The sequence below is a fragment of the Hirundo rustica genome, chromosome 9, assembly GCF_015227805.2.
Source record: "Hirundo rustica isolate bHirRus1 chromosome 9, bHirRus1.pri.v3, whole genome shotgun sequence".
Classification (NCBI taxonomy): domain Eukaryota; kingdom Metazoa; phylum Chordata; class Aves; order Passeriformes; family Hirundinidae; genus Hirundo; species Hirundo rustica.
This window is the reverse complement of record NC_053458.1, coordinates 14,637,165-14,653,818: the sequence shown is the minus strand read 5'-3', so window position 1 is coordinate 14,653,818 and position 16,654 is coordinate 14,637,165. Positions and strand designations below refer to the sequence as shown.

General features: G+C 38.6%; 1 protein-coding gene across 1 annotated transcript in view; it reads left to right on the top strand.

Annotated features, from left to right (window-relative positions):
- The window catches only part of COL24A1 (collagen type XXIV alpha 1 chain), a 125,307-nt gene that overhangs the window by 87,529 nt on the left and 21,124 nt on the right, over nucleotides 1-16,654 (top strand). The window contains exons 29-43 of the mRNA XM_040073273.1: nucleotides 2,121-2,174; nucleotides 2,473-2,517; nucleotides 2,631-2,675; nucleotides 3,734-3,787; nucleotides 6,702-6,755; nucleotides 7,746-7,799; nucleotides 8,015-8,068; nucleotides 9,288-9,341; nucleotides 9,925-10,032; nucleotides 11,553-11,606; nucleotides 12,055-12,162; nucleotides 13,068-13,121; nucleotides 13,896-13,949; nucleotides 15,239-15,295; nucleotides 16,236-16,289. Of these exons, the coding sequence (XP_039929207.1) occupies nucleotides 2,121-2,174; nucleotides 2,473-2,517; nucleotides 2,631-2,675; nucleotides 3,734-3,787; nucleotides 6,702-6,755; nucleotides 7,746-7,799; nucleotides 8,015-8,068; nucleotides 9,288-9,341; nucleotides 9,925-10,032; nucleotides 11,553-11,606; nucleotides 12,055-12,162; nucleotides 13,068-13,121; nucleotides 13,896-13,949; nucleotides 15,239-15,295; nucleotides 16,236-16,289 (903 nt within the window). The remainder of the gene's footprint in view (nucleotides 1-2,120; nucleotides 2,175-2,472; nucleotides 2,518-2,630; nucleotides 2,676-3,733; nucleotides 3,788-6,701; nucleotides 6,756-7,745; nucleotides 7,800-8,014; nucleotides 8,069-9,287; nucleotides 9,342-9,924; nucleotides 10,033-11,552; nucleotides 11,607-12,054; nucleotides 12,163-13,067; nucleotides 13,122-13,895; nucleotides 13,950-15,238; nucleotides 15,296-16,235; nucleotides 16,290-16,654) is intronic.

Sequence of the window (16,654 nt, the reverse complement as noted above, 5' to 3'; positions counted from 1 at the left end):
GACCTGTCCTCACTCCATCTCAGTTCCTTCTTGTCCCATCTTCTTCTGGTTTTGAGATATTTCAGATCAGGGGACAATAAATCTGCTAAATCTGCCTTGAATTTTCATCACAATCGATTTTGTGTGTGTTAGAGACAGCTGTTACAGGGAAAAAAAGTGAAGACCAGTAACCTGAAATTAATTTGATCAAGATGTTTAGCTTTCTTTTGAATTATGCTATATAGTAATTCAACAATTGAGTTACCCAATTACATAATCTTAATATGAGTCCCAATATAAATGTTTTTATAAAAACCTCCTTCGCCTTTGAAAACACCATAGTGCTTTGTTTCTAATCTCTGAGTGCACTGAAGTCACAGATATTTTTTCCACAGATTTTAGTATTGTTTAATTTAGTTTCACATTGAGTGCCACGTGGCAGCTCAGTGTCATCTTCTGTAGCCTCTTTTCCTCTATAGCTTGAAAAAATGCCTGTAATTGCTCAGTCCTGGCTTACACCAAAACAAAAACTGTGGCCAGACTAGCCCACGGATTGCCTCACAAAAGCTGTGTCCCAAACTACAGAGTATTTTATACAGCTCTCCCTGCCTGCCCTTTTCCCTTTTCCTATGGTTTCTGTGTTCCTTTGTGCTGGCCAGAAGTAGCAGTGCTGAAATGATGACAGATGAGTTCTCATGGGATACCTCTGACTTTGCCAGAATATATAGTTATACATCAGCTCACAGGAAAGGCCCGTTCCTGAGAGGTTTTCATTTCAGGAGAAAAGCCTAAATGATTCTGGATACACACTGTTCCTGAGTTTCCAGTCAGCCATTTTCACTTTTGCTCCAGGGAAAAGTGGATGGGCACTCACCACATGTTCCAAGAGAGGTTGTGATATGGATCAGTAGGTCCGAGTCAGGGAGAACAAATTCTGGTATGTTTTTTCTCAAAATATTCAAGAGAGATATGGAAGTCACAGATATTTTTTGCAGGGAAAGTAAACTAAATTAACTCGGATGTGCTTCCAACAAAGTCATTTTACAAGCCCCTATTATTATCGTTTAGAGCGGTCCTACTACTGAAAATCAGTCATCATTGGATGCCCTTCACTATAAATCATGACCCAAGATGTAAGGTTCTCTACAACTCAGAAATTCACCACAGAAATGGAGATTATTTTCCTCTAGGCACTGCCATGGTAGTGTACTAACTCCCTCTGATGCCAGCCCAGCACAGATGCCATCAGGAAGCTGTTATGTCTCATCCTCCCAAAGCATACTGCTGTAAGGAGCCTGTCCTTGATACTTATCTAGCTCTTCCTTTGAAGTGGTCATTAGTTTTAAGTTGTTCTTAACTGGTTTTAATTTAATATTCCATACCTAAACAGTCATGGTTTTTAGAATTATGGAAATAATCTCCTAAATCTGCATGGATAAAATATTCTTTTCCATTTTGCTCATGACCTATTTAAAGATTTTTCATTTGCTTGTAAGCTAATGGATTTAGATTTCAAATCTTAAATAAAAAAACTTCTGAATGTTCTGGCAATAGGTATTTGCTATATTATGCTACAATAATATAACAGGTTATCTTTGTTAATCTATTGCTTATAAAAATCAATTTACAAAAGGATTTTAGTCTAACAATAGAGCACAATAGTTCAAATTATAAATTGCTTCTAATCTTGCCTCAAACTGGTTTACTAGTGGAAGACCTTTATTTGCATTTTTAGAGTCTTACTAGCAAAATTAATTTTTGAATATGCATCTTATAATGTGCTCAAAAGCAAGCACTCTGTATATACAGTGATCATCTAAACCCCTCTAAGTACATCTCTTGCATGAATACAAGGTAGATGAAAAAAAGCAGAAAATATCAGCCTGCCATCTGGCTCTGACAGAGACACTGAACGTTTTGTTTACATACTTTTCAAAAAATCTTTCTTTTCAAATTCATAATTCAACAAACCAGAAACGTACTTTATTCTTTGAAGCTCTATTTTACACTTGACACACAATAAAAACTGGTTTTCATGCTAACAAAATGTATCCCCTCTCCTAAAGCTTTTGTAACATCTCCTAAATGACAACCAAAAATAATGCATAATTAGTATTCCAAATCACTTGTTCAATATTCAGGGGCCAAGAGGTCTCGATGGTCCTCCAGGAGAACTGGGAACAGAAGGCATTAAGGTGAGTGTTTGCATTGCTCAGAAGGTGTCTTGAGTTTTTGCATTGCTATAAAACACTGAGGTAGATCATAACAGATAAAAGAAAACAAACAAACAAACCCACAGCCCATCATGGCAGAAGCCAGAGTACCATTTAATCCAAAAGATTTGCAAATTTCTGCCTTTTCCAGATACTCTGAGCACATCCAAGCCTGAATTTTGCACTTTCCGTAGTTACCCAGCATTTAAACTCACAGTAACTGCATGTAGTTTATCAAGCAAATGTATGTAGAATTTACACATTGTTTGTTATTTGTCAGGGAGAAAGAGGTGATCCAGGAAAGAAAGGAGTTCCGGGGCTCATTGTGAGTATTGGAGCCAGTCTTTGCAGTAAGCTTTAACACAGTAACTCTGATTTCTGAGCTATGTTTGGAAATTACTTGAAGCCAGCATTGTCTTGATATTTCCCTTTAACCAGGGTAAAGCTGGAAATCCAGGAGAAAGAGGAGATCAGGGTGCACTTGTGAGTATGAAATTTACCATTACTTCTACCAAAAAAAAAAAATTCCAGAAAATCTCATACTTTGTTTGACGCTTGGGTATGAGGAAGTTTATCTATTTCAGAGCAGCTGGAAAACTCTGATAGTTTACATTTATTCATACAAAGAATCAGGGACAGAAATGCGGTTTTAAGGATGAAAATCTTTGTGATGTAGAACAATAATTCTTTGATAGATTTTGGGATAGGTGTGAAATCAGTGTAGGGATAAAAGTAGAAATAGGTTAAATGTATATCATGTATAGAAGAAAATTCCTTCTTTTAGTGTTTCTTTGGATGGAAATCTAATGTATTCTACTTGAGGCTTTTTTTTACAAAGCAGGTTATCAGTCTGTCTAGATTGTACTGGATTTTCAACAAAGAGGGAAGTAGAAAAACGAAAAAAAAGCAGTAACGGTGGTGATTTTGTTCTGCAGTTGAAAGTTAAAATGTTGGTTGTCACCATACTTCTCTTGCCTTTTCTGCTCAGATTTAGGAGCTTGTTGCCTCTCACCTTTGACACAAGGGGTTTTCATTTCCTCTTCATTCACTAGAACTTTTAGATGTATTTATATACACAGAAATGAATGAAGCAAAACCTCTTTAAGCTGAAATGATGTGTAATAGCACGTTTATTGCAAAGTACAGGATACTGATCTATTACTCCTACAGGTACAATTTCTAGAAGACAGTGTGATAGAAATGCTATGAGAAAAGGTTGAGCAGAGAGAAAAGTGTGCTGTGAACATTACTGATTATCTAAAATACAGCTTGTAGGACTGACAAGGAACTGGTAGATGGTGGTTCAGCTAAGGTTCATTTGTATGTGAAGCAAACTAAGGGAGGATTTATTCAGGACTCCCTCCCCTGCTGCAGAAGCTGGTGATACGTCAGTGCATGCCAACCGGAAAAAAAAGCTGCACGTATTTCTTGGCTGTTTCTGTGTTAGTTACTGTGTGGACAAAAGGAAGAGAGGAAGTGGTGTTCTCAGAATATGAAGGAGCTTCTTTCCAATGATTTTTTATTTTATTTTAATCTTCCAGGGTTTGCTTGGGCCTCCAGGAACCACAGGAGACAGGGGACCAATGGGAGAGCCAGTAAGTTGATCCTTATGCCTGCTTCAAAGTTTTTCCATGTATTTTCCAAAGTATTTTCCATGTATACAAGCTCCCTGACAACTCAAGCTCCATTTTACTAAGATTCAGTATTGCCAGCTGTGGTTAGGTAGGAATTGTGGGGTGATTGTTCCAAAACTGCAGAGCTGGAGTCTGCCTCCCTTGCTTAGTGTAACTTGTTCATGAGGAGGCCTGTTAATCCTGCTGGGAAGCTCTGTAGTAAGGGGTCTAGAGCACAAGAGAGCATAACAGAACACAGAGCACAATATCATGTGTCTGTACACCACATTGAGATAGATATCTATGTTATGTATTACGTAAACATACGTGCGATACTTCAGTGGTGTTTTTTAAGCAAATCGTTTTTAGGATTGTTGTTCAGGAACACAGGGACCACATCTATTTGGCAGGTTAAATTTTCAAGAAGAAACTGCTATAATAAACCTCAGGCATTCCTCTGCTGGATGGATTCTTATTACTACGTCAAAGCCACGTTCACTTTCATGTGGCTAATATTGTTACAGAAGATCACCCAGAATCTGCAGAAAATATATGCAATATACTGCAAGATATAGCTGTGACAGGAATAGTACTGCAGCACTATCTCTGGGGGTAAATCAGGTTATATAAATAAAGTGAGGATGCATGCAGTCTTAGTGGGATTTGGGAGAAGGTTCCCATTTTCTGGTGCAGAAATCTAATAGAGTTGTCAGAAAATATGTGTTTACATTACTCCTGGAAAGTAATTTTGCACAGTACGTTGCACATAGTTCATTTAAATCTTGAAAGTGAAGTGTTGATAAAAAATATATTATTTTAAGTATTATGAGTATATAGTATTTTTTATAATATTTCTACTAATATACTGACACACTTACAGAAAGTAATTGCACATTTTGAGGGCCAGAAAAACACCAACAAATTTTCTTTAAGATAGAATTGCATGCTTAACATGAGCTGCCAACCTGTAGGAATGGCAAAATATTTCACAGAAAATGTGGTTTTCCAATAGTTATCTCTGGAGTCCTGTTATTTAATCTCTTTCATTTATTATATCTTATCTTCATGTTGCAACATCTGAGAGCCTTACAATGAAAGGTTTATATGTCAAATTCCTGCCATTTTCTGGCCAAGTCTGAATTTTCATATCAATAGCATGCCTGTCTACCTTGCCTAATCTAAGTGGTCTACGCTTGAGCAGCCTGCATTTCTGTTGTGCTCATCATCATAGAAACTACATATTCACTGTCCGAAGAAAAATTTTTCCTGTGAATAAGATATCTTTTCTATAAAGCGCTGAAAGAGTAAAATGTCTTCAGAAAATGGTCTTTGGAGCTAGAAAGAAGCTATAAAATGACAGATGTTGCGCAATAAAATGCATGGCTCTTATTTTTGCTGCCTATCCAAGCAGCTTGTCAGCTGGTCACTATGTGAAAGCCAGCTGCTGAGGTTTTCTGGCCGTGTCACTAGCTCTACACAGAGCAGAAAACCCCAAATTGCTGGTGGAGCAACAAAGAAATACAAGCAATTAGAACGATTTGTATTAACGGGATTGATCTAAATTGCACTCAAACCTTATCTACTTGTCAGACATCTCAGTAAAATCCTTTGCAATTTAACTGATGTTAATGGTTAAAAGGAGTCCCCGTACTGCTATGAATTTTTGGCTTCTGAAAGTCTCGGGAGAAGGATACATTACTGATCCAGCAGCCTTATCTCCATGGTAATATGAAGAAATACTTGACTTGTGAAGCAAACTGAAGCTTTGTGACACTCGCCTAGTGGAATTTAATAGAGTTACTGCAAATGAAAATCAATGAATTTAGTTTAGGATGAAGTAATTCTCAAAGAGAAGTAACTGCAGTTTTAGTTGTTCATATATAAACAAAAATAAAAGATGCAAATATATGCATCTGCCAGAATTCTGTCAGTAATATGAAATTTACATTCTTGTTACAAGGGAAGAGAATATTCACATTGTCATTGCCAGGTCATGAGGAGGAGCAAAACCATATGCATGGTCCATAAGAGGAAGTGAAACTAAACAGAGTAAATATTTGTTTAAAAGGCTTCTGTCATAAATAGAAGCAGCATCTTTCTTTTACATGAGAATTGTAGATCAAGAAAATGTTTTGAATTTAGAATGTGTTTAGACGCAGATGAGTCCCAAAGGGGTAAATAGATATGAACTTTCTTGAAGTTCAAAGATTGTTTATATGCAGAGGGTTGATTTGTCTTGATGTACATTCACAGTGGCTATAGAATCAGCTGTAAGCTGTTGCAGGCAGCTTCTACTCCCCAGCACACAACTCCTGCTCCGTGAGCCTGGATCCTACACATGCAGAGAATCTGACCGTGCCACTTCGGGAAATGATCCCTGTGTGTTACTGCCATAAATTTACTACTTACATTTAAAGCTTATAATAAAATGCTTATAGTACAATTATTAATATTACTAAGAAGCCTGCAGCCTTTAGTCTACTACGCCTGAGTGACTGTTCTGTACAAATGCTGTTAAACCCATGGTGAGTAGCTGTTTTCAGTTAATTCCATACCAGACTGTAGGCTTTTCCACAAAGCAAACCAGACAGCCTAACAAACCTTGACTAAACAAAGTCTCAGCTAGTCAAGAGAAGAGCTTAGTTCAGATAATAATTTATTTTTGGTCTCAAAGAAAAGACATCTGTGCTATTTTTTGAGATCTGTTATTTCAGTGTGTCAAGGTTAGTACTGTGAGCCATCATGGGACTGGGATACACTGCTGGATTCAGGAGGAAAGACAATGAAGTACATTTCTTTATTCCAGTTGGAAAAGTTGTGAAGAGACAAATTGAACACTCTACAGTGTAATTTAATGTTAATTGAATGATGCATCCAAAATTTTGTTTAATGCCAGGGTCCAAGAGGACAACCAGGGGATGCTGGCCCTATTGGAGAAATGGGTTTTGAGGTGAGATTTTAATCACTTATGTAGCAATTACAAATACTCAAACAACTGACTAAGCCTGGACAATATGTTTATAAAATTTTTTTTATTGCCTGCAGCTGACTTAAATATCACGAACTACTGAAAGACTCTTACTTAAAGCTGTTACCAAAAAATGTCTAAAACTTCTAGTTTGTCCTGTGTATGTGCTGTCTTTGAGCATAAAGTCACAACACTTGTCATAGGAGGTGAATGTTTAATTGAGCAAACAACTTCTTTTTTGGAAGCATCACTCTCCTGGTAGTTATGCAGTAAAACACCGTTAATCATATGTTTTTTCAAATGGTAGATAAAGGAAAGCAGCTGTAGACAGCCTTCTTGCTAACTTCTGCTTCTGTTTTTCTACTTTGTTTTTAATATTTCATTGAGAAAAATGTGACCAAATGTATTAGCCACGTTTGTAATGAACTACCTGAGGGATGAGCCCACTTAGAATAGTAGGGATTTGGCTTACTCTAAGAAACACTCTTCCACAGTCACACAAAATCCAGACTTCTGACTGACTATTAAGAAAAGGTTTATATGTAAACTTTACAAAAAGCAGTCTGATACCATTAACTCATTAAGGGCTGAGGCCTCCAAAAAGGGCTTAGTTGTCCAAAAGCTGTATCTACTTGGCTCCAAACCTAAACAGAGATGAAGTTGTCAGTCAGATTTACAGAAGATAGGTGCTTGCTCAGCAGTAATTTATGGTGAAAGGTACAGGCTTAGCAGTACTGCTGAGTCTTCTGAGTGTGTTCCTGACCCACAGTGTATTTCCTGAACTCCTTCTATACCCTCCTTTCTTTTCTGTTTGGCTCTAGAAAGAACAAAAAACTCAGTTGTCTTGATTTTTCAGACCTTCATCTCTCTCAGTGTCTCATGCCATTCTTCTGCTTTATTTTTGGGTGTATTATTTAGTTGTGGCAAAATTATTACTAGTGATCACTTAACAGTAGCTCTTGTACCCTACAGGGACCTCCTGGCCCTGAAGGAGAACCTGGTGTGCAGGGGGAACCAGGCACAAAGGTAAATGTTGAAATTATTCTCTCATATGCTGTTTAAATTTTCAAATTTTCATAAAAGCAGATCAGAGAGATCTAATTCATCAGCCAAGCAGTGATGCAGGAAATGGACCATTAAGAAATACTGTTACTGTCATGACAACTCCATGAGCTGTAAACCCTGTCATTATTATGAATATTGTCCTTTAAAATCCAATGATTTTTCTTGTGATATCCCAGGGAGACATTGGACCTGCTGGGAAGGCTGGAGAACCAGGTGACCAAGGTTTAAGGGTAAGCTGTGGATGCAAATATTCTTCCACAATGGAAAAGTATGTTACAAATGAAGTGTGCAGGTTGAGAAATCTTGATTTATCAGAACAATTCGATAAGAAGCTATTTTCAGATAGCCTCTTTTTTTAGAGAAAAAAACCCAGTGTAATGGCTGTCATAAAGAGTATTGATTGGGGAAGGGTGGCTTAACAGCTGCTCAGCAGGCAGCAACTTAGGGGGGTGCTGGTCAACAGCATCTGAGCATGAGCAAGCTGTGCCCTGGTGGCCAAAGAGTCCAGTGGCATCCTGGCCTGTGTCAGAAATAGTGTGGCCAGCAGGAGCAGGGCAGTGAGCTTTTCCCTATACCTGGCACTGGTGAAGCTGCACCTTGGGCTTTGTGTCCAGTTCTGGGTCTCATTTCAGAAGAGGACATTGAGGTGCTGGAGCATGTCCAGAGCAGGGCAATGGAGCTGCTGAAGCACAGATTTTATGAGAAGCAGTTGAGGGAGCAGAGATTGTTTAACCTGAAGAAAAGGAGGCTCATTGCTCTCTACAACTACCTGAAAGGAGGATGTGGTGAGGTGGGGGTCAATCTCCTTTGCCAGCTAACAAATGATAGAATAAAGGGCCTTAAGTTGTACCAGGAGATGTTCAGATTGGATATTAGAAGTAAAATTGGAATAAGTTGTCGTGGGAGGTGATGGAGCCACTGTCTCTTGAAGTGTTTGAGAGACATCTGGGTGTGGCACTTGGGAATATGATTATGGTGGTACTGGGCTGATGGTTGAACTAGATGGTCTTGAAGCTTCTTTTAATTGTCATGATTCTGAGTGATTCTGTGATTATAATGTTGAAATATTTCTGATGGTAAGTGGCCCTACAGTAAGTCTGTAAACATACCAATATAGTAGTTACCCACATAAACATGGAAGTTTCAGGACATAATAGGTATATTTTTGAGGTTACTGTAATTACATGTTATATACTCTGAAACCAAATAAAACCTCAGTGCTACTGTCTAAATCTCCAGGGTTACATGGACATAGTATTGCCTCATTTTTCTAATGCTGATCATCTTCTATGTTTTCTTGCATTGGATATTCATGGACTGTGACGCTGAAAGTAAATAAACTGTAGCAGCAACATAAAAGTTGTCCAAAAGATAATGCACATGTATAAAACTTGTATGAGTCAAGAAATTTAGGCAATAACTTTGTTTCCAACTGTTTCTTTCTATAAGGGTGAACCAGGGCCTCCAGGAGAAGACGGTATTCAAGGAAAAGATGGCCCGAAGGTACATTAAGTTTCTGTAGAAGATGTAAAGTACTCTTATTAGCCTAAGGACCCAAATCCCCTTTTTTATCCTAGGTCAGCACCAGATCAACTGAGCCCAGTTGAGTGCACTTAGTTTTAATACAGGGGTTCTTGTAAAGTACAGGCCTTTCTGTACTCTTTAGGTACAAATCTACCTTTCAAGGGCTGCAAAGCTGAATGGCTTGACAAAGAAAAGCGTGCTTTACCTGAGTACAGCTTTTGTCTGTGGTGACTAAAGTGCAGGAGAAAGCAAACCCAGGGCTGCTCTGCTCCCTGAATTGGATCAGTGCTATGCCAGGACAGGGGATGCCACAGAGACCAACCTCAGATACTTGGTGATGGATGAGGCAAAATGTGGCTGTAGGAGTGTATGAATGAGATAGGAAGGGTTTCACCTGAACTTAGAGGCTGATTTGAATTTGACTGGCAATATTCACATCAGTTCTAGTGTGCTTTTTTTCAAACTCAGAGATCCAGGATGCCCTTTTCTTATGAACAAATAATTCTGTAGCAGCAGGTTGACTAAGGGTAATTTTTTTTTTTTTTTTTAAACTGTGTTTTAGGGAGACCCTGGAGACCAGGGACTTGTTGGAGAAGGCGGTGAAAAAGGAGAGATGGGACTACCCGGAATTTCTGGGCTCCCTGGTGAACCTGGCATAATGGGAATTCCTGTAAGTGTTTTATGGTTGAAATGGACTTCTTGCTTGTTTGCTTTCAGTAAACAAAGTTATTTTTTCTTTCTTCTTTTATTTTTGATTTCTCTGGTATTCTCTGTAATTAGAGATGACCATATATAAATAAGCTTCCAAGGTGGTTTGGGATTGGTAGAGAGAGAAGACAAATGCTTTTCCTATCTTAAATAGGTGACCGCTTGGCAAGTAGTGATTTCTCACCACCTGTCATCCAGACACACATACCACACAGCCTAGAGCCTCTCACTTCAGATCTCTCTTCTTCAAACAATAAGTCAACAAGCATACACGGATCAAATAGTAGACAAGCATTAGAATTCATGGGCAACATTGTTAGATCAGGCAACATTGTTTGCCTATTTGTTCTGGCATCACTCCTAGCAACTCAAATCCATCCATGAAATTGTATGCAACTTCTTCATAAGAACTAATTTTGGAGCACAGTTTCCAAAGCAAGTATTGTAGCTTTAAATCAGACCAGCTTCCCTTACCAAAAATCATCACATTCACATTTGCAGTCCTCTGGCTGCCTTCTCTGTAGCTCTTACATGATGGTGGGGTCTGGCAAAACGTTTTTTGGAACACCAGCTCTTCACGGCTGTGAGCACTGTCCACTCCATCCTCTAAGCATCAGTGTTACGTTCTGCTGTCTTTAGTCCTGGGTTCTTCACAGTGATCTACTTTCCTAGGGAGAGAAAAAAGTGGTTTTTTGGTTGTTGGCCCCCTTAGTGCACTGCAGAATGAGTTTTGTTTCTCTGACTCTCTGTTTTGAATTGGGTAGTTTTGGGGAACATTGAAAGTTTCATGCATTGGAATTGTAAAACAGTTCAACCCTGGCATATCTACACTATATGTACTTGTGTACAATAAACAACTTCAGCGGTGCTTCTGTGCCTCAGTGAGACAGGCAGGTCTGGCAATTCAGTTTTTGGGAGGATGTGGTTAGGGAGGGATTTTTCAGGTTTTTGTTCTACATGTTCCAGAGGCAGCTGTTGAGCTGCCGCCTTCTCCACTCGTCCTTCCTGGCATCTAGGAGTGTACATATCACAGTTTTGGTTTGACCTCCTTCTAGGGATGTAGACAGATCATAATATCCTTGTCTAAATATGGAAATCATTTTCCTATAGCCCATTGTCTGAGTGTTTCATTGGAGGTGAGAGTAATATTGCATTTTCATTAAACAGTAGTTTACAAAGCAACAAATAAGCCTCACAAATCTGTAAATACTTTCTGTGTAGAAAATATTTATTAGGTTTTTTTCTCCCCTACTTGCAGTGCATTTCCACTACTTTGATAAATAATCCCTGATACTTGCCCACTTGTTTATGCTATAACTTGAGAGAGCCCTACTCACTTGCTTTCAGACACAGTTAATGACATTTTTCCTCCCAGCTCTCTGCTTTACAGAAGCCTTCTTAGTTATGCAGTTTGGAGCACAGGTTAAACGTGTTTCCAGGCCTTTCTCAATATTTTTTTTTCTCTCCCTAATAAATCTATAGGGCCCTGAAGGAAGACCAGGAAATCCAGGTCAGAGAGGCCGTTTAGGAAAGAAGGTAGTATTTTTCATCTTCCCCAGTTCCCTTCCTTTTATCTGAAACTCAAATTTACATTACAAAACTCCATTGAACCAAAACTATCCCTGTTTTATGTCATGCTTCAAGCCAATTTTTTTCTTGTTAGCCATAGCAATTAGAATTGTCATCATTCTGCAATCAGTAACATTCAAGGGCTTAGGAAATTTAAATTTGTATCAGGATGTGCTTTTGCAACTCAGAACAGTTTCTGCTTTAAGCTTTGGCTGAAAGAAAATGAAAACATAATGGGAAGGCTTTAGCAGAGACTTTTTTAATACTGCAGAGTTCTGGGCTCAGACATTCTAAGTAAATAACATACAGTAAATGTCATACCCTTTAAATAATTCTGTTATACACTTTGATTAAGCATAAACTGCATTTTGAAACTTAGTGTCAATCTCTTATTTTTAATACTTAACACCAACAGGGGGAAAAGGGGCAGCTTGGCTCCCCAGGAGAAACTGGGCCTGCTGGTGATTCTGGCCAACCTGGAAAAACTGGTCCCAAAGGTGCAAGAGGAACTCGAGGTCCCATGGTTAGTACAAAACTTGCTTACTTAAGAGCTCAGAGGTGTCTTTCAGCATCAGAATGAGACCTGTTCACTTTCCCAGAAACCTGGGGCATGGATCTGGAAGGAGCCATCTGACAGTTAGGGGAGTGGGATGGCAGAGCACACCATGGAATCCTCACGTCCCACATACAATCCTCATGTCCATGTATAACCTCACTGCTATGGGTGTTTATAAACCCTTCCAGTTCCAAGAACAAAAATCAAGGGGTTTGCTGTGATGTACAGTAAGCCTTAGCCATGGCTGAAATAAGCATTTCAGATGAAGATTACTACTCCTATCAAATAGGAATCTGATCCAAAGTTAACTGAATTAAGACTATTCCATTAACTTCTAGCTTCTTTCATAGTAAGCTCCCCAAACTTGCTCCATACTGTGTGACAGATGCACAGAAGCTTCCAGGCTCCACACTAGAGAGGCAATGTGCCTGTCTCAGTCCAGTCCTGTGACCACAGAATGCAGCACTGTGTTCCTGAACACATGAAGTACAGAAGCAAAGTTTGCTATCTCATGGCCAATATTTTCAAGAGAAGGAGTCAACTTCCTAAGGTGATGACCACCCCCCACTTCTCTTGGCATGCTAGCACTTACAAAGAGAGTTCTTCCACACCTCTCAAAGCTAGGATCTTTTTGAGTTAATGGTGCACAAAGATGATAAGATTTGGACTGAAAACACTGACTATTTTTTCCACAGAAGAATGAAAAGCCCAGTATTCTTTAATAAATGAAGTAGGGCCTACAAGAACGTTGTCCGTGGTGTCAAATGTTAATATTTCAAGATTTTTCCAATTGCTTGCTTTATAAAGTAGGCATTGTTGTAACACTTTACAAAGGAGCTCCTTTCTCTCTCACTGGTTACTGCATTTAACAGGGACACCTAGGAGGAATGGGACCTGAAGGAGAGCCAGGAATTCCAGGTTATGGGGTATGTTCTTTACTGAATTCGGGTACATATACATCCCAAAGTAAGTCTGTGGTACTCTAATTTCAAATATCTTAGGGATCAGTATCTAGATTACACAAATATTCTCAGGAAAGCCAGATCCTCTTGTATGTTTATATGATGTGTTTGCCTACTCAGAAATGTTAGCATTAAGCAAGGATGCCTGGTTTTTGTGAGTCCGCTCACAGGGGTGTTTTACCACAGACTTTAAAGTGTTGTTTATCCAATGTGTCTCACTCCTGAAAAAAGTTCCTCTAAACTACTACAGCTATTCATTATATAAAGGGAGTTCAGCAAACACCACCACCTCTGCTTACTGTCTGGCCATGTAGTTTCCATTTCAGTGACAGAAACTGATTGAGTGAGGTTAGTTGAAGCACATAAATATATTGTGGCTTTCACTGAAAAATAGCTGTGAAAATCATCATAGATGGATTGAGTCATCCTCTTACAGAGCAGGCTTTCCAGTCCCTTTTCCAAATACAAACACCCATCACTGACCCAAACTTTCAAGCAAGAACCGGCCCAGTTCCCATCACCTGCATTAAGCCCTATCAGAAGATGTAGTTTCCCAATGTTCATAGAGTTTTCCTGCACACAGTCCATTTTCTGCCATTGATTTTGTTGTCATAACATGATTTAGAGTTATTTGCAAGCAGAAAAAGAAATGTAGCAAGTAGCTAAAAGAAATTTTGTAATTAATTATTTATTGAATTATTTGTTTTAAAATAATTTGTGTTTGGTTTGCTTCTTTAGGGTCACCAGGGTCCTCCAGGGCCCTCAGGGCCCCCGGGCCCCAAAGGAGAAAAGGTATGAACACGGGTTTTACTGATCTGTTTTGTGAAATTATAAAGGGAGGAAATGTTACTGCACACCCACTGTTTTCCACAGCAAGCAGCAAAAGCCACCATTTGCAGTATTTGTTAGTATTGTCAAAGACTATGAAAAGAAATGCAAAGTGAGGAAATGGGTCATTTGGAGATGGAGTTCAAAATCATACCGTTAAAATGTTTGAGTTTTTAAAACACAAGGTACTCATTGTACAGAACACAGGCTATTGTATCTGACAGCACCACTGCCCTTAGCGAGCACTGCTGACAAAAATAATCAGTGTAGAACCAGCTAAATATTTACTTAACTCTGAGCCTGTGAGTACACCCACAGGTTTGCCTGGAAGTCCAACTAGGATGGACAAATGTCTGTGGTTAATATAAAATGTTAGGGACAGGATGTGGCCTCAGCACTGCTATTTTAGTGTCAAGTTTACTTTTGTTCTCTCAAGTCAAAGCCTGAAAACAGATTTGTATGCTCACTGAAACCCATGTGACCCCAAGAAGGCAGGTACATGGATTCACATCACGAAGATCGGATTGGAGCTGCCCTTGACGCAGAGCAACAACCTAGGGCGAGTTTTGCAATAAATACTGTGAACAGGCATTTAGTGGTTGATGTTATAAATAGGTTTTGATTATGATTTAAGAAACAATGACTGAAAACTAATTTGTTGAGAGCTAGGTCTAGGTTGCTTGGTCACTTCTGAAAAACCACTCTGATGCACTGTAGAAGTCCTTAATCATATTTAAAATGTGATTGCATTATTATTGATAGGTATCATCTGGAATAGATAATCTTTTGTTTATTAGCTTGGATGGCAGTTATTTCATATTTAAATTTTAATGGACTTCAGACTTAATGCTAGAGTCTTCTGTAGTCTTGTTTTTCTTTATATTAAGTGTATTTCTCAAAACAGTGGAAGAAATTTTCTTTTTTTCCCTTTGCCAAATATCCTGTTTATCCATTTTTTCATTGAATGAAGACACAATTACATGGATGTTGTTCAATTATTTTTTTTTTTCTTATAGCTGCCTTTCAGAATAAAACAAATATTTATCTTTTTTAAGTCCTTAATGTCTCTGGGACACATGGATGAATGTTAAAATGGAGTTAACATATACAGTGTATTAAACCATAAGCATCATATTCACTTTCAGCTTCTATACAATATCTTCTCTGCTTTTTATTAGCATTTGAACTTATGTGCATGGCAGATGAGGTTGAACTTCCAAGTTAACATTTTTTAATACTTATCTTTGGTTTAGGGTTACCCAGGCGAAGACAATACAGCCCCTGGACTACCTGGGCCCATAGGTGAACCAGTAGGTCTTTCTTTCTCAAAAGAATTATACTAGTGCATCTCAAGACAAGAGCCAATGCATTTATTTCTGAAGCTTTATATCATTGTCTCAGGAAACAGTAGAAAAATATAGAATGATGGTCCTTTAATGAGTAATCTCTCTCTGAAAATGCTGTTGTGTGCTTTTTCCTGCTTAGCCATCTGTGCTGCCCTCTATTTTATTAGTCTGTGCCACACTAATGCCATTAGTCTGTGTTTAGATCAGCATATTTTAGAAAAGAATTTTACCCTCTCTGTTTACCCTGATTTATACTTAATTGCTTTACTAATCAAAAATATGTTTTGACTTATTTCATTATCACTGCAAGCTAATTCAACTGATTTAGAGAACTGCATTTTGTAATCATTTTCGTACTGAATTCATATGTGGAGGGTATCTCTGCAGCATTTATGAACCTGTCAAAATTATTAGGACAAACCTAAAAATTGAAGCAGATTTTGAGTACAGCAAGTCGTTTCAGAAAAGAATCAAATTTTTAATGGACTGTCTTACAGAAGCCATAAGAGTTTCCCTTGCATATCTTGAAACCAGAGTCACTTCATGTATCCATTCAGATTTTAAATTCATATATATATATTTATATATAGGTATAAAGGTGGAGAAGTTCCAGGGAGGCCAATCCTCCATCCTGTTTTAAGTCCCATATAATATTTATCTTTTAGCTTCTAGTCTTCAGTTACAAAAAATTTTAGACTGTTGCTACTCTCTGACCTGCAGTGCATTCTGTTTAGTAAAAAATTATGTTTATTCCTTTAGCCAAGCTGACCTTTATGTGTGTATTCCTCAGTTCCCTCTAAGTAGTTAGTCTGCTTTGAGAGAAATCCCAGCTTTCTGTTCATATTTCACTGCAGCATTATATTCAGTTCAGCTGTTACATTTTGCTCTTTTGTTTGCTCTCTAGGGTCGAAGTGGTGAACGTGGAGATAGAGGAGAACCTGGTGATGAGGGCTACAAGGTAATAACTTTTGGGGTTTAGTCTTTTTATTTGAACATGGCATGCTATGCAGACGTGGAGTAATGCAGTAGAAGTGTCATCTTCCCTCACAAGTGTGCAGAGCTGCACGTGCTGGTCCCTCACTGACTGATGCACTCTTGGAACACGTTGGTGCATCTTCCGTACGGAGACCTGGGAGCTGCAGCTCCTCAGCTGGAGAAGACCCCAGTGACCTTAGTGTGTATAAACACCTGATGGGGGAAACTAAGATGAAGTAGACAGACTTGTCTCAATAGTGTCCAGTTACAGGACAGGAGGCAAAGGGCAAAAACTGAAACACATGAAATTTCTTTTGAAATGGCTTTTTTTACTGTGAGGATGACTGA